The following is a 21,176-nucleotide window of genomic DNA, read 5'->3' on the forward strand; positions in this document are numbered from 1 at the left end:
AAGCATCACTGTGCTGAGCCGTGGTCTTTGAAATGAGAGCACTGAGCAGGTGGGCTCAACAGGAGCACAGATAGAGATAAACAGACAGGTGTCTGACTTTATATTATTTGTTACATTTTAGATTATATATTGTATCACACATTACGAGCTTAAAGGGATAGTTCAACATTTTGGCAAAGTGGCCCATTGCCATAATCCCTACAGTAATAGTTTTTGGAGTAGGTTTGTTACCTTTAATTGTCTGTGCAAGCTATCCTTAGAACGGCGGAGCAGAGCCATGAGCTGCTCAGAGCTACGCTACAGAGGCTAATGGGATTTCTTGGTTTCCCTAATCAAACTCATCAAATACACAATCCAACAGCTCTAAAACACTCTGGTGGACAAGTTGTGACCTGCACATTCACCACGCTATGAGATGATAACGGAGACAGAGTTGTTTTAGAGGTAAATACAGGGACTGCTTGATGAAAAACTGTCCCTGAAGGCAACGCACATCAGCGGTTTTGCATGAATTTACCTCTAAAACAACTCTGTCTGGTAATGTTCTGTTATTATCTCATAGTATGGTGAATGTGCAGGTCACAACTTGTCCACCAGAGCGTTTTGGAGTTGTTGGATTGTGTATTTGATGAGTTTGATTAGGGAAACCAAGAAATCCCATTTGCCTCTGTAGCGTAGCTCTGAGCAGCTCACGGCTCTGCTCCGCCGTTCTAAAAATAGCTTGCACCAACAATTAAAGGTAACAAACCTACTCCTAAAACTAAAGGGATTATGGCAATGGACCAATTAGCCAAAACGTTGAACTATCCTTTTAACAAGTATCATTAGCTACCAGGATCGTGAGTAGGCAGAATCTTATATTTGTGTGTTAGTTTATTTGCTGTCAAATGTGAAGGATACATGAATCCTTTCCAGGAAGGAGCTGCATGGGTTTGTTGATCATTTGCCACCAGAGTGGCAGCAGTAAGACGTTATTCTCTGTTTTTATTTGCTGTGGTTATATAAACCAAACACTCAGCCACTTGAGACTGAGTGTGATACAAGAGGATCTCATAGTATTTGGATCCCACAAAGGAAGTGATAGATACACTCACACAGAATTTGCTGTTGTTCAAGTAAATATATTGCACCAATACACATGTTTTTTATTGGTGGTACAACACAAATCAATACAGACTGTATCTGTCAAAAGGTTTTTGAATAAAACCAGAAGGATTTCTACTGTTTTCTCTGGCCTTGTGTTTGGCACAGGAAGCCAACTTTGCCTGGGAAGACGAGGAGCAGCATGGCTGTGACTTAATTGCCCCTTCAGGAATGAAGAGAAGAGAAACTATTAGAAAGATGTCATAATAGATCTTGTTTTGTGCACAATTAACCAGACTTCAGCAAAAACACACAAATACCATGGTCAGGACAAAAAAGTTAACTGTAAATATTGATTAGAAATGAAAGTGTTGTAGATGGAGTTGTGTGGGGAGTTCACACCTGTTGAATGTTTCAACAGGGGGAGAGAGGGGTTCAAATGTTGCATAAATGTTCACTTAAAGCTGCATTTATTGATTGAGGGCTTTGTGGGCGCAGAAGAACCACAACCAGCTGAAAACCCACGACTCTGTGTGATAAAGTTATTCTACATTTTTTGGTGAAGCCTTTAGCTTTGTTTTTACCCGTGGATTGAACTTGGTTAGCTGTCTCGAAGGTTTATACCAAGCTAAGCTAACTGTCTTGTGACTGTAGCTTCACTTTGTTTTGTTTTTGTTTGTTTTTTTGAGTTGTAGATATATATAAACATCTAAATCTCCTCCATCTGATTGGAAATATATCAGTTTTCAGGTATAAACTCAGAGAAACCAAACCATGCTAAGCTATGCATAGTTTGGGGCATTTACTGCTCTGTTGTGACATCACAAAGTTACAGTAAGTCCTAACAACTCATTTTTAAAGCTCAGTTTCTGAATAACGTCTGTGTTTATCCCTCTGAGGACTGAAGCTTTGATACTAGAGCTGCTTTATTATTAGAAAATACGTCTACATGTGATCTTATATGGGTCATATGGGAACTTTAAACATAAAAAAATTGATAATTGTAGCTTTAACTATGAAACAACTTCCTCAGCTTGTTTATGTTCATGTGAAGATGATTTTCTGGGTTTGGTTTTTTCTTTGGCCTTATGAGCCAATACTGTTCTGCCATGACGCAACTGAGGAGAGTTTGGCCAGAATTGATTCATATGTGTGGAGAAAAAAAAGATGAGGAAATAGAGACCAAAGTCAAAAACATCCAGCGCTTTATTGTAAACGTAATGGACATGAAAAGAAAAAAAAAAAAGCAGCGGTTCTCCTCAGGTCAGTGAGCTCAATAACAGGCTGTATTCATTCAGTCCAGCACAATACAAAGAGAGAGAGTCAACAAAGGAGATAAAGAGAGAGCGTGACAAAGACACAGTGACTGGGAGACAAGGTATAGTCGTCACAGAGCTGCTCCCATGGATCCCTCTCAAATACCAGGTCACATGTAATTGCTAACCAACCTCTGTATTCATCTGGACCTCTTCCTCTCTCTCTCTCTCTGCTCTGCCCTTTAAATAGCAGTTCTCTCTCAGATTAAAGAGCAATCACACAGATCTCTGCTGCTCTTTCTTTCTCTTTAGCCTCTTTGCTCTTTTTGTAATTGCGAGACAAACACCTTTACTCTTTAATCTTTGTTTCTCTTTCTTTTCCCTTTTCAATTATTGATTCAGGTTTAGTTTCCGTCCTTTTATCTTCCTTATTTCTCTTCTATTCTGTTTGTTGTGTGTTTTTTTCTGTTTATTCCTGCCGTCCGTTTTTTAGTCTACCTTCTGCTATCTCTTTCCTCATTACCTCCTTTCTTCCATTATTTCTTTCTTTATGACATTTTTCTTTATTCACTCAGCTTTTTTTGTCTTTAATCATCCATTCGCTTCTTATTTCTCACTTTATTTAATCCCGCTTTCTCTCCATTTCTTTCTACATTCCTGGCCTCCATTTTTTTCCCTACAGTAACATACCTCCTCTTCTGCTTCCCTCCATTTCTCATGTATCATTTTCTTTTTACCTCCAATATCTTTTGGTGCAAAAAAGAAAAAAAAAATAGTAACTAGCTTCCACTGAAACTCATTTAACAAAGCATTGTGGTGCTTTTGTGAGAACTGTTGTGTTCATTTACCGTCAGCGTCGCTGTCACACTTTTACAGCTCAGCAGATTATTTTCTCATTTCTCCCCGTCTGAATCCCACAACATGATCCTCAGTGCACCGCCGCCTCTAATACTGTGTCTGATGAGACCCAAATTAAAAAAAGGCAAAACTTGCTGTTAGTTGTAAGCCGTTTTTGGCCTTTTCCTTCATCTGTATCTCAGTAAAAGCCTTGAAACACCACAATAGAATAACACTGATGAAGAAATACTTTGCTTCATGCTGCTCCACCTTCTCGTTTAAAGGTTGCTCTTCAACATCTTGCCTGTACACCACCGTTTAAAAGTTTGAAAACAGCTATTTTTTCCACTTTCTTCAATTAAAGCAAAACTAAACCCGTTGATTTGATGTAACCTAAACACATTGGTGACTTTCTAAATGGAAATCATGTTGGTTTTTTTTAGAAAGTTGGTCCAAACATTGTTACAGAAGTTAGAACAGATGTTTAGCTCTCTTCTCTTTCTCCTTCTCAGTCTGGACACCGTCCTGCTCCTCCATCATGTGAAGCTGGTTCTGCCTGGTTCTTCTTCTTTTAAAGCTTCGGTCATTATCCTCCACCAGCCACTTATTGGTTACTTGCCTTTTCCATCTCCAGTCAGTGATGTGAAGTGTACAGTCCTCCTTCCTGCAGTAGTACAGTATGGTCTGAATAATGCAGCAGAGGATGCAGAAGCACAGCTTGTTCCAATGCTGCCTGTGTACAGAGAGGTGTGGGGGGGGTTTCAAGGCTTCATTTACTTTCACTGCTGCAGAAAAGTTGTCAATCAACCAACTTTTCCATTAAACTTATTGAGTTTTCCTTTTTTTTCTTTTCTTTTCACAAAATTAGCATTAGCATTAGTTACCTACAGGAGCGTGCCTATGTTCCCTCAGCCCTATGTTCCCTCTGGACTCTCTCTACCTATCTGGACTCTGTCTATCTGGCCTGTCTAGCCTCTACCTGGTCTTTTTACTAAACTTAACCAACTCCTTTCTTCATTGCCTAAACCCAACCAATGGTGGGACCAAAGGGCTGAGGGAACATAGGGCCTAATTTTCAGTGACGACAAAAGTTAGAAATGAGGGAACATAGGGCTGAGGGAACATAGGGCTGTGGGAACATAGGGATGACCCCTTACCTACCAGACTGGAAGACATTTTGAGAGTTCAGCATCAAAAACTTAATTCCTTCACTTGCAAAGAACATAATCAACCCTCATCTCCTCTACTGAAGTTCCAAATTAACCAGCTCATCTCAGTTCGGCCAAACTGTCTCGTCACTTTCCGATACCGAGTCACTGTAGCGTCTAGCGTTAGCACTGCTCAGATGACGTAGCTAGCTACTGTATTATATCCTCTTGGCAGGACTCTTGGTGAGTAAACACATTCTAATGTACAGTAGCAACAGAGAGGTGGGGGTTTTCAAGGCTTTACTTTCACTGCTGCAGAAAAGTTGACAATCAACCAACTTTTCCATTAAACTTATTGAGTTTTCCTTTTTTTTTTGGTGACCTTAACTTTTCACTAAATTAGCATTAGCATTAGTTACCTACCAGACTGGAAGACATTTTGAGAGTTCAACATCAAAAACTTCATTCCTTCACTTGCAAAGAACAAAATCAACCTTCATTTCTTCTACTGAAATTGCAAATTTACCAGCTCATCTCAGTTCAGCCAAACTGTCTCGTCACTTTCCGATACCGAGTCACTGTAGCGTCTAGCGTTAGCTCTGCTCAGAGGACGTAACCTATATCCTCTTGGCAGGACTCTTGGTGAGTAAACAGCTTCTAATGCTACATACGGTAATATGTAGCAACAGCGAAGCAGAGGAAATAAACTCACGAGTGCTTTGTATTTGTGATCCTGAGAATATCACAGCTAAACTAACATTTGACACTTAAATTGTTTTCACAAGCTTTTCTCCGCCTCTATAGTTTGTTTGACAGTCGGCATTTGCAAGTCAGTTGTTTGTGAGTGGAGAAAAGAAGAAAGGTCAGACCAGCCGCAAAAAACAAAGAAGATAAAAAAATAATCAGTCTTCATAATAAATGGATGAAAACAGTGATTCAGTCTCTCTCTCAGACATTGTTTTTTCCTGCATTCAGCCAATAATGGGGTCGACACACAGAAACTACAGTAAAGCATCAGACACAGGTGACTGTCAGTCTCCATCATCACATTTCTTCTCTGCCGGTGCTGTAATTTTCTTTCAATTTGAACCTTTAGAAACATCACAATCATCCCCCTTTTCTCTCTGCCGCTCTCTTTTTTCCCTCACTCCATCCTTTCATCTTCTTGTCTCCCTGTTTGTGATCATTTTATGTTTTCAGTTCCAGTCTCGCAGCACACACATGTTGGAAACAGCCATGAAGGACAAGTGGCTTTTAGTCTGTTTACAATTCCCATAACAAAACTGGCATGGACACACACACATTCTCTCTCTCTCTCTCTCTCACACACACACACACACACACACACACACACACATACACGTGTATTTGTCTAAGCCTGTCTCTGTACATGCGGCACCTGTATGTGTTTGTGGAAACATGTGGGTGAGACCGTGGAGAGGAGAGGAGATATCTTTTGATTCTGGCATCAGCAGAAGCTCTTTCATGTCTCTGGATTGCTGTAAATGTGTCAGCCGTGTTCTTCTACCAACTCCTGTTGTGGCACATTTGCTCAGTACTCATCAAGCACAGTCATATTTTAAGCACAGCCTTAGTTTTTCTTTTTTTCTCCCTTCCTACATCACACACTTTCTACATGTGTCGGTGTTTGAAATATCACTACCTTTGGGGTAGCACTTTATTTGACGCCTATCTCTATAATGCATTATAACCATACTTATAATGAGTTGTAATGCAGTTATAGCACTGTAGTTAAAGCAGAAGTAAGTGATATATTTGTGTTAATATAAGTCTTAAATAGTCATATCTTCCGACAGCAATCACTTACATAGAGTGTTTGGACTGAAACACGGGTCTGTCAGTCCCTCTGCTCTGCTCTGAGCCGAGGAGAAAACATTTATCGTATCCTACAGTTTTTATCCAATGAGGAGAGAGAATGGCATGCAGGGCTGTGTGTGCAGCCAAGGAACGCCGTGAATGTGGCGACGTAGGGACGAGGACTGTTATGGTGCATTCAAGGAAACTCGTATTTTTCCGACCGTGAAGTGGTACCAGTTCGATCTGGTACGAGTTCACCGGTCGGAAGTTACGAGTGGCCGTTATAGTGACTTTCACCGGTAAAACAGGTCGGAAAAACACGAGTGGGTTGCCTGGAACGCTACAAAGTCGTAAGTCGTGACTTGAAGCTGTAATTTACGATTTCAAAAGCCTGCCTGGAACGCAGCATTAGCGAAAACGACCGGACCACTTACTTCTGCTTTAATTACACTCATAAATGATCATAATGTTTTATAACATTAATCATAACACATCATGGAGCATTTTATAATGGCTTATAAGGTCAAGTATTAGAATAGTTATAAAGCTCTATAATGCGTTATGTTTATTGTTATAAAGCCTTATGAGTGTGTTTATAATGATAGTTACACACGTGTATAAGCCAATTATAACACATTATAACTATATTTATAATGCATTATCGATGTGGGCATTGTCAGCAAGTTACTAACAATTATAACATATTATATTACCTGACCTTATAAGTCCTAATAAAATGCTTTATAGTGTGTTATGATTATTGTCATAAAGCATTATGATCATTTATGAGTGTTTATAACAGTTATACAGTGCTATAACGCATTATAACTCATATATAAGTATGGTTATAATGCGTTATAGAGATAGGCGTCAAAGTGTTACGGCTTTCCGAGCCTACCTGCAGTTTTACTAATGTTTCTATAGTTTCTGCTGCAGCACTGACACCACCGTCTGCTCCCTTCACTCCTCCAGCACCACAGGCATCAGTCTGCCCCGCCCGTACTACATGCCGGACGAGGACGACGAGCGGCCCTTCATCTGCTCCCTGCCTGTCGACAACGGCATCATGTCCTGCGCCGACGTCCCCGCCCGCCGCGAGGGAGGCAGGACGTGCTGCCTGGACAAAGACGACGCCCTGTACCGCCAGTCGCTGGGCCTCAGCCCCGAGCCGCTGACCAACGGGAGCGTCAGCGTGGCGGGGCTGTGCGTCAACTGGAACCGCTACTACACCAGGTGCCACACCGGCCACAGCAACCCGCACAAAGGAGCCATCAACTTTGACAACATCGCCTACGCTTGGATCGTCATCTTCCAGGTGGGCTCGAGCTGGCGATCAATGAGCTATAGCAATAATCAGCACATTAGAAGGACACATACACATCCTCATGTCCAATAGTGGTTCAAAAGTCACTATTTCCAAGTTACTGTATCATTAAGAGCAGAAACCAGTGAAACAAAACAAGGAAGCAGCTCAGATCACATACAACATGTTTTATAATGTATCTCTTTTAATTGGTGGTTTACAGTTTGCAGGTGGAAAACATGAGCAAAACCTCACGGATAAAAAGAAACCAACTAGTGTTACTGCGCTCACACCAAAAGCTTCTAAAGAGGCAAAATATTTTTAGCCGCTTTGGTCGCTCTTCATGTCAAAGTTCAATCGCACTGGTCATTTAAAGGACACCTCTATTCTGACTGGTTGCCACCGAACCACGTCATAGCTAATTACCATAAAGTTAACCGAGACTCAACTTCTCGTCTGGTGACGCTTTGGTTGCTCAGGTCGCCGGGCTCTTATTAAAAATGAACTAGAAAAAGCATTTCCAAGAATGGAAATGGTGTGACTGCTGATAGCAACTGAACGCTGTTGCAGAATTAGCAAATAGTGCAAGCAGTGATCACCATACAAATGTTTGACCAAGGTCGGAATTGAACTCACAACCACATGGTCATTAGACTCCCACTCTGCCTCTAGGCCACGGTGCACACACAGTTGCAGAGATTGTTGTCTGTTAATGATCTGCACACTGTCAACATCAAGACAGCTTGAGAGTCAAGCTTGAATGACTTAGAATGAAAATTTCTGTGAATTTCAGGCTGAGAGCAGCAGTTTCAACATGAAGCAAGTTATCAGAAGTCAACAGAGGACAACTGGGAAAATAATTCACTATAATTGTTGTTGAGGCAAGATTTGAACCAGCAACATTCAGGTCTCCAGACCAGCAAGCTAACCACTAGGCTACAGACAGTGACAGTATGTGAGGGGTAAAGAAAACCTTTGATAAGAGGATCACTGGCTTCTGCTTAAAAAAAAAAGTAAGGAATCGAACCCATGACCTCATGATCAATAAACCTTTACTCTGCCACTTCGCCACAGAGAGCACAGACATAAGCATGTTGCCATTGTAATGTGATGATGTGCTGCAAACGGTGGCAGAAGCAATTAATGCGTCTCTTAACAAACACCTGTAACCAACTGGACTACAGACAGAGTTGTGGAGAACTCTCAGCATTGGGCTGAATGAGAGCAGAGAGCTCCCTGGCTGCATTTAAAAAATATTTAAAATTATTATCTAAGTCTCTTTGCATTTTTGACCAGAATTTTAGCCAGAAGACAAGTGTGGCTACAAAACTGGAGAAAATAATTTGTCTAGAGTTTAATTTGCAGAAAAAGTTAAATATTTGAAAAAGTATAAATAGTTAAAAAGAGAAAAGTAATGCCGATAAAGTTCAAAAAAAGCTGCACGTTTTGATATATGAATTGTTGAAATAGCACAACACCTAACACACTAACCATATGGCCACAGAGAACCTGAGTTACAATGAGCTTTATACTATGAGGAATCAAACACTGTCCAATGACAGCTGAATAATTGGAATCAAAAGTCAAGCAATGATGTGAAATGACTGAGGCAGGAATCGAACCCATGACCATATGATCACTAAACCTTTACTCTGCCACTCGGCTACAGAGAGCACACTGCTTTTAAGACTGTTGTCATTCATTGTAATGTGATGATGTGCTGCAAACTGGTACGAGTAATCAAGGAGATAACAAACACCTGTAACCAATTGAAGGCGGGGGAGGAGAGCAGAATTCAACATAATATAACAAGAATTCTTCCCTTGGATTCGAACCAGTGACCTTGGGGTTGGCAAGCAGTTACCCTAACCCCTACACTACAGTGGAGTTGTGAAGAAGAGAGGTTGAGACTTTCATGAATGTGAGATTTTTCAATGATGTTTAAAATAAAGAGTAATTAGTATAAATTAGCCACACCGAGTAAGAAGAGGACTTTTTTGTGACCTGTGACTATTTTTTGGTGAATTAAAATGAATTAAAAAGCACTTAACGGCAAGTTACAAAGTTGAGCTCCTTCTCCTGCTGATGTGAAAAAAATGCATTGAGCTGAATGGGAGCAGAGAGCTCCCTGGCTGCATTTAAAAAATATTTTAAATTATTATCTAAGTCTCTTTGCATTTTTGACCAGAATTTTAGCCAGAAGACAAGTGTGGCTACAAAACTGGAGAAAATAATTTGTCTAGAGTTTAATTTGTGGCCGTGCTGACAGTTTAGCCAGAAAAACTCTAGAATGTTTTTTTGCCTCTATCCACTCTGACACCACTCTGGCTCTGCTCGTTAGACGCAATACACACCCATTATAAAGCTGAAAAAAATCAGAAAAAGTTAAATATTTGAAAAAGTATAAATAGTTAAAAAGAGAAAAGTAATGCCGATAAAGTTCAAAAAAAGCTGCACGTTTTGATATATGAATTGTTGAAATAGCACAAAGTATGAAGGACTAGAAGAAGACCGTAAAAAGGCGGAAGAAAATGGCCAAACAGAAGAACAATAGTGTGACTGCTTCAGCAGTCACACTAATTAGTGTGAATGCTGGAAGCATTCACACTATTGTTATTCGGTTCGGCCATTTTCTGCCTTTCTTTGTCATGTAACTAGTCCTTCATACTTTGTGCTATTTCAACAATTCAAATATCAAAATGTTCAGCCTTTTCGGGACAGGTGTGCTATGTCTTTTCTCTTTTCAACTATTCATACTTTTTGCAATATTCAACTATTTCTGATTTTTTTTTTCCCCATAGAGAATGCATTGGAACAGTCTTGAAACTCTTCAAATCTTCTTACTTCTTTCAGCCTTTAAAGCGTCCACATACTTTCAGCTAGAGACTTCATTCAAATTCTGAGCTGTAGACAAACTTCTAATGTATTCATCCTGTATTTACAACTTTTTCATAGCTTGCACCGTTTTTGAGATAAATCCTTTAAAAGCACATGAGGATTTCTGACAAATTTCACACTTTTCAATGAGTGTGTATGGGGTTGGGTCAGAGTGAGTGACATCATCGTTAGAGTGAGAGGGATCGAAAAAACATTCAGGATTTTTTCTGGATAAATTGCCAGCACGGCCACAAATTAAACTCTAGACACATGATTTCCTCACCGGTTTGTAGCCACACTTGTTGTGTCTCATTTAATGTGCTCAAAACAGCAGACAGACTTACAGAATTGTCTCAGTGAGCCTAATTGTGCAGCTAGACCCGCTCCAGTGGCTCATCCACTTCAATATAAAAGTAGGAGCTGATTTTTTTAGAAAAGCAGAAATGCCCCCCTTTTCTACCTTGCGACCCTGAGAAAAGTTTTTGCCCTACAAACATTTAATGCACATCAATGTGCTCAGGAAGGTCTGCTTGCCCAGATGGTCAGGAGGACCACATTCTGATTAGAGGTACGGTTCTCTTTTTCTGGGCTGTTTTGGGAAGCTGCACTGAGCTCAAATCTCTCTGCTCTGCTCTGCTCTGTGTGCAGTTGGTCCAGCTGTAGTGGCCAGCTCGTTATCATGTCTATAAATAGAACAGGTGCAGCTGCAGCCTGGCCGCTCGTTAAGATGTTTTTAAACACAGCCCCACACACACACATGATAAACCAGACTGACAGAGGATGTCCACGCACAAACACAGGCATCACACTCACACAGACAGACACACACAGACGCTCACACACAGTCACACACACACACACACATACACAGACAAACACACAAACACAACACTGTTCCACACAGTAAAATGTAAGCATGGTAGTCGTCATGGCAACTTCTGAGGGCAGGCTGCCAATCAATCAGATCATTAGGGAGGGAGGAGTTTTGTGGCGCTTAACAGTTTTACTTTCTGCACATGTACACGCAGACAGAGAGACCGTCAGACTCACACACCCAGACACACACAGGTTTTCAGCTCAAATTCATCAGGCTCTCAATTATTTTATACTTTTGATGTAAACATCTCCAACAATTTATATTTTTCTCATGAATTTAAGTTCAGACGTTTAGTCTTTCCAATTCTATTAATAGTAGTACAATTACAGGTGGAGCCTAGGACATAGGATGCAGCTTTTAACATGTGATCTATCTATCTATCTATCTATCTATCTATCTATCTATCTATCTATCTATCTATCTATCTATCTATCTATCTATCTATCTATCTATCTATCTATCTATCTATCTATCTATCTATCTATCTATCTATCTATACCCCTCCCTATTTTTTAACCCCTCTGTCTCCTTTTTTTTTTCTTTCTTTCTTTCTTTCTTTCTTTCTTTCTTTCTTTCTTTCTTCTACTCCTTCATTTGTATTTTACGTAACTTTTTATATCCTTCCCTCTCTATCCATCCATCCATCCATCCATCCATCTACCTCTTTCTATCTATCATCCCCCTCTCTCTTTTTCTTCTTTCTTTCTTTCTTTCTTTCTTTCTTTCTTTCTTTCTTTCTTTCTTTCTTTCTTTCTTTCTTTCTTTCACTCCATTTCTGTCTTTTTACTTCTTTGTTTGTTTGATTGTTCCTTTCTTTCTTTCTATTCCTTTTCTCTTCCTTTGTTTTTACTCCATTTCTTTCTTTCTTTCTTTCTTTCTTTCTTTCTTTCTTTCTTTCTTTCTTTCTTTCTTTCTTTCTTTCTTTCTTTCTTTCTTTCTTTCACTCCATTTCTGTCTTTTTACTTCTTTGTTTGTTTGATTCTTTCTTTCTTTCTTTCTTTCTTTCTTTCTTTCTACTCCTTTTCTCTTCCTTTGTTTTTACTCCATTTCTTTCTTTCTTTCTTTCTTTCTTTCTTTCTTTCTTTCTTTCTTTCTTTCTTTCTTTCTTTCACTCCATTTCTGTCTTTTTACTTCTTTGTTTGTTTGATTGTTTCTTTCTTTCTATTCCTTTTCTCTTCCTTTGTTTTTACTCCATTTCTTTCTTTCTTTCTTTCTTTCTTTCTTTCTTTCTTTCTTTCTTTCTTTCTTTCTTTCTTTCACTCCATTTCTGTCTTTTTACTTCTTTGTTTGATTCTTTCTTTCTTTCTTTCTTTCTTCTCCTTTTCTCTTCCTTTGTTTTTACTCCATTTCTTTCTTTCTTTCTTTCTTTCTTTCACTCCATTTCTGTCTTTTTACTTCTTTGTTTGTTTGATTCTTTCTTTCTTTCTTTCTTTCAACAATTTCTTCAGCTCATTCAGCATTGCTTCCAGCATTCACACCATTTCCATTCTTGGAAATGTTTTTTCTAGTTAGTTATAGTTACTTGTCACTTCCCCCAAAATGTAACAGAGTTCGTAACTGAATTACTACATTTTAAAAGTAACTAATTACCAGGAAAAGTAACTACTGCCGTACTTTTTTATAAAATGCTCAAATATCTCAAATTACTTGGGCTTGCCCCCCTAACCATAACCCTAACCTCCTGTTTATCTGGAGCAAACCAACTCACTCAGTATTCATGAATGAGTTGGTTAGCTCCAGATAAACTTCTTTTTTTTTTTCTTCAACTAGTTGACGGACAAAAAAAAAGTGTGTATATAACGAACACTTTAACAGGTGTATCATTCTGGGACAGGACTTCTTGAGTCAAGTGATGGCGAGTAATGGAGCATTTTATTGTCAGTAGCAGTAATGGTGTTATAACGGGGGAAAGAGTAACTTTTTTGATTACTCATTACTGAAAATTAGTAGCCTATTCATAAGTTTGAGTTGCACATAAACTTAGTACTGTTCAGTATGTTATTGTAAATGATTAGTTCAACATTTTTGGAAATATGTCACAAACTTTCTCCTGCTGCTTTGTTTGTCTGTTGAATTCAACACTGCAAACTTTAATTATCTTAGTTTAGCTTAGTTCAGTTTAATTAAGCTTAGCACAAAGCCTGTTTCTGCCAAATCCACAGTTTCAACCGTGAAGTTGAGAAGTAATGGTTGTGTTTCCTCTCTCACCTCTTGTCCTGGCTGTAGGTGATCACTCTGGAGGGATGGGTGGAGATCATGTACTACGTGATGGATGCACATTCCTTCTACAACTTCATCTACTTCATCCTACTGATTATTGTAAGTCACGCTCACCAACACTTGTTTGTCAGGAGGATGATGAATGTCTCACAAAGTCACATAAAAGAATAACGATCCTTAATGCGACTTATTGACATTAGTTCATTTACCACTGACACTCACTAACACACATGTGAAGCTGTAGTTTTCTGCAGTTTTTTTTTACATTTCCTGTTTTTGTTGCCAAGCTACAGATGACGGCAAGGAAACGCTGTTGCTCCTCCTCTTACACACTCTCTTACTCACACACACATACACACAAAAGGCTGTCAGTGTCATAGTGAACAGCTGAAATCCCTGAGGAACCCCCTCCTCCTTTTGTTCTGATAAAACACTCTTTAATTTCATCCTCTCTCTCTCTCTCTCTCTCTGTGCTGTACATTTTTGTGTATGAGCATTGATGCGTGTTCTCCTCAGTATATTATTTCTTCTGTAGTGTGCGTGTGTGTGTGTGTGTGTGTGTGTGTGTGTGTGTGTGTGTGTGTGTGCTATCATAATGCAGCGTGACTGCCAGTCCCAGTTACTTCTCTAACCCAGGGGCTCTCTTGTCTTTTTATTACACTTTTAATTGCCTGCCTTCAGATGCAGACATAAGCTCTGCCTCTCCTCTCCTCTCCTCTCCTCTCCTCTCCTCTCCTCTCCTCTCCTCTCCTCTCCTCTCCTCCTCTCCTCTACCCTCCTCTCCTCTCCTTTCCTTTTCTCTTCTCTTCTCCTTTCCTTTCCTTTTCTGTCCTCTATCCTCCTCTCCTTTCCTTTTCTCTTCTCTTCTCCTCTCCTCTTCTTTTCTCTCCTCCTTTCCTTTCATTTTCTCTTCTCTTCTCCTCTCCTTTCATTTTCTCCCCTCCTCTCCTCTCCTTTCCTTTTCTCTTCTGCTCTCCTCTCCTCTATCGTCCTTTCCTTTCCTTTCCTCTCCTCCTTCTTCCTCTGCTCTCTTCCTTCCTTTTTTCTCCTCTCCTCTCATCTCCTCTCCTCTCCTCTCATTTCCTTTCCTTTCCTTTCCTTTCCTCTCCTCTCCTCTCCTTTCCTTTTCTCTTCTCCTCTCCTCTCCTATCTCTCCTTCTTCTTCCATTCATCTCCTCCTTCTTCCTCTGCTCTGCTCTCCTCCTTCCTTTCCTCTCCTCTCATTTCCTCTCCTCGTCTTCTCTCCTTCTTCTTCCATTCCTCTCCTCCTTCCTCTCCTCTCCTCACCTCCCCTCTCCCTCCATCCTCCACCTCTTACATAATTTCCTCTAACATCACTCTCCCTCTATTACTGCCTCCTTAAATCTGTCAATCACTGCTCCCTGTCACCTCTACCTTTTGTCATCCTTTACCTGGCATCCGTCAATCCTTGTTTCTGCTCACACTTCCCTCCGTCTCTCCCTCTCTTTGTATTTCTGTGTCACTTCTCCCCCTTAACCTCCTTTTTCTCCCTCCCTCCCTCTTCCCTTTTATCTCCGCCACCTCCCGGCTCCTCTTCTTCCTCTCCCCCCTCCTCTCCCTCCTTCATTTGATCTCCTCTTCCTCGCTGAGCTGAGCAGCATCCTGAGCATCATTCATTTATCTGTCACGCTACTCATTATTCTCTGTCACGCAGAAATACACACACGCATACAGATGTATTTACACACAGTAAAGGACACATTCCCATGCTCTTTGCCAGATTTGCTGTGGGACATTATCTCCTACATCAAGCCCCTAAAATCGTCTCACTACAGATAGTTTACGATATAATGGCTGCTGTTAGATAGTGGGAGAGGGGGAGGGGGGGATTGGAAAGGAAGGAAATAGCTGAGGACAGGAGTAAGAGCTGGATGAAAGTAAGAAATGTGGAAAAAAAAGAGATGATGAAATGGGAGAGAAAATAGACGGAAAGAGGTCAGACAGGAATGGAGAAGCGGTGTGAAGTGTGGAGCGCAGGGAGAAAGACGGCGGCGAGCTTAAGGCAGAGGGCGATTAAGAGGGGAAGAAGTGGTGGAGGAGAGATATGGGGACGGGTTGATGGATGGATGGATGGATGGACGGACGGATGAGTGGATCGATAAAGGAAAGAGAGAGAAGAAAAAGGACAGAAGGTGGTGATGATGGACCAGTGTGTCGGCATGAAATGGAAGCGACCACGTGTTGATGGTGTAGAAACGGGTGCATTAAAGGTCCAGTGTGTAATAATTGGCAAGGTTTATTGTCAAAATCTGAATATACTCGCTATAAATATATCTGTATACGTGTATAATCACTATACAATAAAATCTGTTTGGTTTTTGTAGCCTTATAATTCTTCTTATATATACATATAGCAAGAGTCTTGCTTTAGAGAGTTTTGCAATCTTGTGCCGCCATGTTTTTATGCCAACCTGAACGGAAGCTTGCAATATAAAAACGCAGTGTAAGAGGGAATCAAGGGGTGCTTAAAGAGACACAATGTGAAGTCCCAAGTTCAGGGCGCCCGCATCCTTCAGAGGTTGTGACAAGGCCGTCCCACTTCAAAGGCTCCTGCAGTTGTGGCCAAGAAATGAGTTCTTCTTTTTCTCCTGAACCACAAAGGCCACGACTAGTGGAGTTTTCATGGCTCAGCATATCCCAAGATTCATTGCACATAGCCTGTTTCCTCTGAAGGATGTGATGCATGAGTCAGGACCCAGCAGAAGTAAAGTTGAAGGTCAGTTTTACAGTGTATTTGATTCATCTATTCTGGATGTTTACAGTGTTGGACTTGATACTTTAGCATGCTAGCATGTCATTATACTGATATTTACATCAAATATTTAGGATGTCAGCATGCTAATATGTATACTGTATGTGGCACTGTAATATGTTAGCATTAGCATATTATGTTAGCACAACCATAAAAGTACAGACATGTCTGACAAGAGTTTGTCTCAAAACAAGTGAAAATCTGAAACAATTTAAGACCTTACTCCATCACTACAGCTGGTGTTCCACATGTGTAGTTTGAGGACATAAGGAGTTTTTAGTTTCTGGGACTATTAGCCACATCTGTCACATCTGTAGAAGAATCAGGATCAAAATCAACTTCACTGGAAATGGTCTCCTGAAGTGGAAACGCCTAAAGCACGATCTGAAAGATGAAGCAAACCTCCACTGTTTACAGTAATCTCTAGATAAATGTCTTATTGACCATAATATAAACATTCTGTAGATTAAGTATCAACAGGATTTTCTTGCTGTTGTTTTCCCTTTTCCTGTCGGAGCTCTTGTTGATGATGTTACAACACGTCTTGAGGCTCGTCTCACAAACACAGTGGAGGAAAATGGTTTGAGCTTTAATGTTCATGTGTTAATTACGTTGTCTGTAACACTGAGAGACGCTGAACACAGTCGTGCTGACAGAATGGCTGCAGTAGATCGATGATGGATCGCCGACAGACAGAGAGACCTCGGCGTCTCTGCTGCAGTCTGCCGGGGCAGCAGCACCAGAGGCAGCAGCAGGAAACTCTCTGAAACTCTGGAGGAGGCTGAACAAAGTGTTGAAGATCCACTCTGTGACCTGTTGATCAAACAGCAGAGACAGAGAGACAGAGGGAGAGAGAGAGAGAGATTTCACAAGCAGCTCTGCTGTGACACAAAAGTGTTTCCAGCCATCTGCCATCAGAGAAGACTCTCAGACTGAAGAGTTACTCCTCCACAACAACAGCTCTCTGTGTCTGCGTCATCCATCAATCCATCCATCAATCCATCCATCCATCCATCCATCCATCCATCTGTCCCAATCTCCCCTATCCATCTGAACACAGAACCTCAGTTACACCTTGAATGAATTTGACATTACGTACTAACTTGGACTCAAGGATGAACTCATCGGGGTCAAAGCTCACGAGTTCATACACCTATGGCGCAATATATCACAAATATCCAATAGGATCAAATGGTGACATTTATAGCTTCTTATATCCAAAGGTTTAAAGGTCACCCTCACTGTGACATCATAATGTTTAACAAGAACACCTCTGGCCATAATTCAATATGTAGATGAGGAAGAGTTAGAGAGAGAAGTCTGATTATAGTTCCTTAGTTTGGTGGAGGGATACACACTGTGATGTGGTTCATTCTAGTATATCTCCATAATTGTATGCACAAAATATAGATCCAGTATACTGTGTTCTGTCTGATCAATGACTGGCACTAATGCACAGTTTACTGTGGTATATCGTATTAGCAGACAGCTATCAGTCTCTCATTTATCTCTTTCTTTTCCATTAATTATGTTTTCTCAGCTCTTTCTATGTCAACTCAGCTTATTTTATTTCTTCATGTAACATTTTAGTCTATTTAATTATTACTTATTATCATCACCTTTAATTGCACTGTTTGTTTCTTTCCTCATTGTTTCATATGAAGTGACTGCAGCTCTGCTGTTTCCCTTTGAGATTTATAAAGTTCTCACTCTATCTGTTTATCTATCCATCTATTTATGGAGAGAGGGAAAGTGAGACAGACATAGAGAGGAGGAGAGAGAGAGGTTCAAGTTGCATTGAGACACCTTGAGTATTTCACTCACGTAACATTCATGCAGATTAAGTGTGTTAAATTGAATTGCAACAGGAGAGAGAGTGAGAGAGCGCAAGGAGGGAGCGAGATGAAAACATTGATGAGAGAGAGATGGAGTGACAGATGGAGGGACAGATGAGAAAAGTGAGATCAAGATGGAGAGAGTCGAAGCTGCTGCGTGCTGCTGATTACCATCATGTAGAGCAGTTTAGACAAAAGGACTCGCTGGAATTAAAGGGCTTTGCCTGGAAAACACCGCTCCGCCACCTGGAATTAAGGTTTAACATCCGTAAATACGCGGGTAAGCCCCATCGTTTGACACCGGTTAAGCCCCGCCCCCGCCTTTTTACCCCTCGCTTATCCCTGGATACAGATCCATCTGATTATTAATGTCACACCTGTTGTAATCTGCAGGAGGCGGCGGCGGCGGCAAACGGCGGCTGATGCAGGATCAGGCAGCAACCACACACACTGAACAGGAAGTTTGATGAGTTTATAATAAGCAAAGTGCACTTTCTAATCAGTTTCCCTGCACTACGGGGGGGATTTTTCTCATTGTGCTAAATTGTTCAGCTTTAGCTTAACTGGCTTAATGTCAAAGTAAAAAAAAAAAAATGTTTAAATGAAGATGAAATTACATTTGCTGCTTTTTATAATCTCCAGAACTTCACTGGAGCTTAACTCCGTTTCTAAACAACCCTAATAGGGACGGGGTTCAACAGCATTTGATCAAATCTGAATCCTTTCAAATCCCTTATCGAATCAATTACAGTCGTTTCTTTGGTGCGGAGGGAAGTTAATTACTGTGAATATGGAACTGTTTAGGAGAAGGAAAAAAACAACTTTTATTTCACTCGTTGCAGAAACAAAACAGATTAGTGTCACAAAAGATGAGTTCATTTTTTAAGGTTCCAGCTCCTTCTAGTCGCATTAATACGACAATCGGTGAGTTTAATTGTGATTAATGGATGAATTACCACACAGGCGTCACAGTGACACTAATAAAAACTACAGTGATTAACAGTCCAGCCTAAACTGTTGTGGTTGTGCAGAGCTGGAGGGTTGGAAAGGCTTTTCACCACCTCGGTGACATTCATTAACCCTGTCCTCACTCATTCTGCTCCTCGCTGCAGAAGCTAAAAGAAAAAAAAACAAACCAATAACAACACAGAGAAGATGTGTGTTAATTATCCGTCATCATCTGGTGAATAACAACTAATCAAACTGCCGCTGTCTCACAGGCACACTGCTGTTTGAGGAGCGTTTGAACTGGTCGGCCATCTTTGTTGCACCACATCTGGCTGTCTTCCTGTTTATAGCTTCACAGAGATCATTCTGTTTGAGCCAATAGATGATTCATTGACCACAGAGATGAATTTATCCAGATGTTTAATCAAGAAACACAACATTATTAATGCAACATTAGTTGTTCAAGCTTTGTTCTGGTCTTGAACCAGTGAGTTTCAGTGTCACAGCTCAGGTGGAGTCAGGTCGGACGCATTCACCTATGCACGGGCTTCGTTTCTATTGGTGCACTGTTACAGTAGCTTCCATGTCTCATGTTGGAGCTTTGAACAGATTTATCTTATGTCGATTTTAAAGATCCAGTGTGTAAAATGGGGGGCAAAGCGGGGCATCTAGCATTCAGATTCTAGATTGCACCCCCTCCTGTTGGCAAAGTGACGGTGGCCTCCGAGGACAAAAAACTTCACTATTCTCTACCAGTTAACTAATAACTCACTCTCTCTCTGTTTCCTTCTCCTTCTTCTTTCCTTCTGCGTTCTTCTGAGTTGGTTTATTTATGCGCGCAAAACACACTCTCTGGTTGGCTGGATTTTCTACTCGGGCCGCTGTACAAACATGGCGGCGCAAGATGGTGACACTCTCAAAAGAAAGACCCTTGCTGTATGTATAATAAGGCTACGAAAATCAAACAAATTTTATTTTATAGCGATTATAAACTTTGTTTTCAACAAAGCCGGCAAGAAGACTGTGGAGCGATGTCGTCCGAGGTGGATAACATTAACACAAGATTATACATTACTGGGCGTGTTTGTGTTGTATTACAGTAAGTTTCTCAATGAGACGAGAGCTGGGACACCGGGTCGGAGGCGCTGATTTTTCAAGGTTGGTTTTCAGCCAAGAGACGCTAGGTGGAAGACAGAGAGCCTCCATTCTCCCTGGAACAAGTCATTTAAACGTTAAACTTACTGAAAAGCTGTTTAGTTTAGGGTAAAAATCTTGCATAGTTCTTCTTTAATGCGTCACATGAAATGAAATTGACTTTCAAACATCCATCACACAGTCTTTCAGTGCAAGAGAGGATAAAACCAAAGCTAAAATTGCATTAAAAAATAGGATAAAAAGTAGATAGATAAAAAGTTTTAATGAAAATAAATACAGATACAGAACAATATTGTGAATTGGCAGCCCCGGCCTTGACGGAAAGAAGGAAGTGACAGATCTGACATGACTCAGTTTCTCCTCATAAGGCTGGAGTCGTGTTTCTGTCCTTTTGATGAATGACTGTCCAGTACCTTACCAAGACTTTGCTTTTTAGCATTAATTATTCGATCTCTATCAACTCACTGTATGCAGCACCTTTCACATCACTATCTACTACTATTACCATGCAGGTGCTTGGTTCCTTGTTTAAAGTAAAACTGTGTGGAGCGTTGCATTCTGGGAGTGAAATTAATTCTAAGGACTCCTCTTCCTTTCTGCTGCTCAGCCTCTCAGTCATTTTGTCACTAAAACCACACAAATACAGACACACACACACACACACACACACACACACACACACACACACACACACTAATCTAATTGTATTCCAGTGGCTCCAGCAGAGAGTGAGTATAAATATTTGATGGGATCGGCCCGGGTGCTGCTCCGGTGCTGGGACCAACCGCCTCCCCTTCAGTCCAGAGAGGCGGCATGAAATCCAGCCGGTCTGACCACAAATCTCTGCTCTGGATCAATGAGGAGCAGCTTCACACACACAGCCAATACACACACACACACACACACATGCATGCATTCCCTTACATACACACTTTATCCTGCTCTTTCACAGTCACCAAGGTTCAGATGGAGAGCAGGGAGGGGGTTAGAAGGTTTCACAATCACTATTGATCACAGCTCAGAGAGCGTTACACTTCACCCCCACC

General features: G+C 40.7%; 1 protein-coding gene across 1 annotated transcript in view; it reads left to right on the forward strand.

Moving 5' to 3' along the window:
• The window catches only part of LOC146992329 (voltage-dependent T-type calcium channel subunit alpha-1I-like), a 292,588-nt gene that overhangs the window by 155,287 nt on the left and 116,125 nt on the right, over nt 1-21,176 (forward strand). The window contains exons 7-8 of the mRNA XM_085785626.1: nt 7,115-7,457; nt 13,426-13,518. Of these exons, the coding sequence (XP_085641752.1) occupies nt 7,115-7,457; nt 13,426-13,518 (436 nt within the window). The remainder of the gene's footprint in view (nt 1-7,114; nt 7,458-13,425; nt 13,519-21,176) is intronic.

Source organism: Trachurus japonicus, chromosome 1 (assembly GCF_045865225.1).
Source record: "Trachurus japonicus isolate A0001 chromosome 1, Traja_1.0".
Lineage (NCBI taxonomy): Eukaryota > Metazoa > Chordata > Actinopteri > Carangiformes > Carangidae > Trachurus > Trachurus japonicus.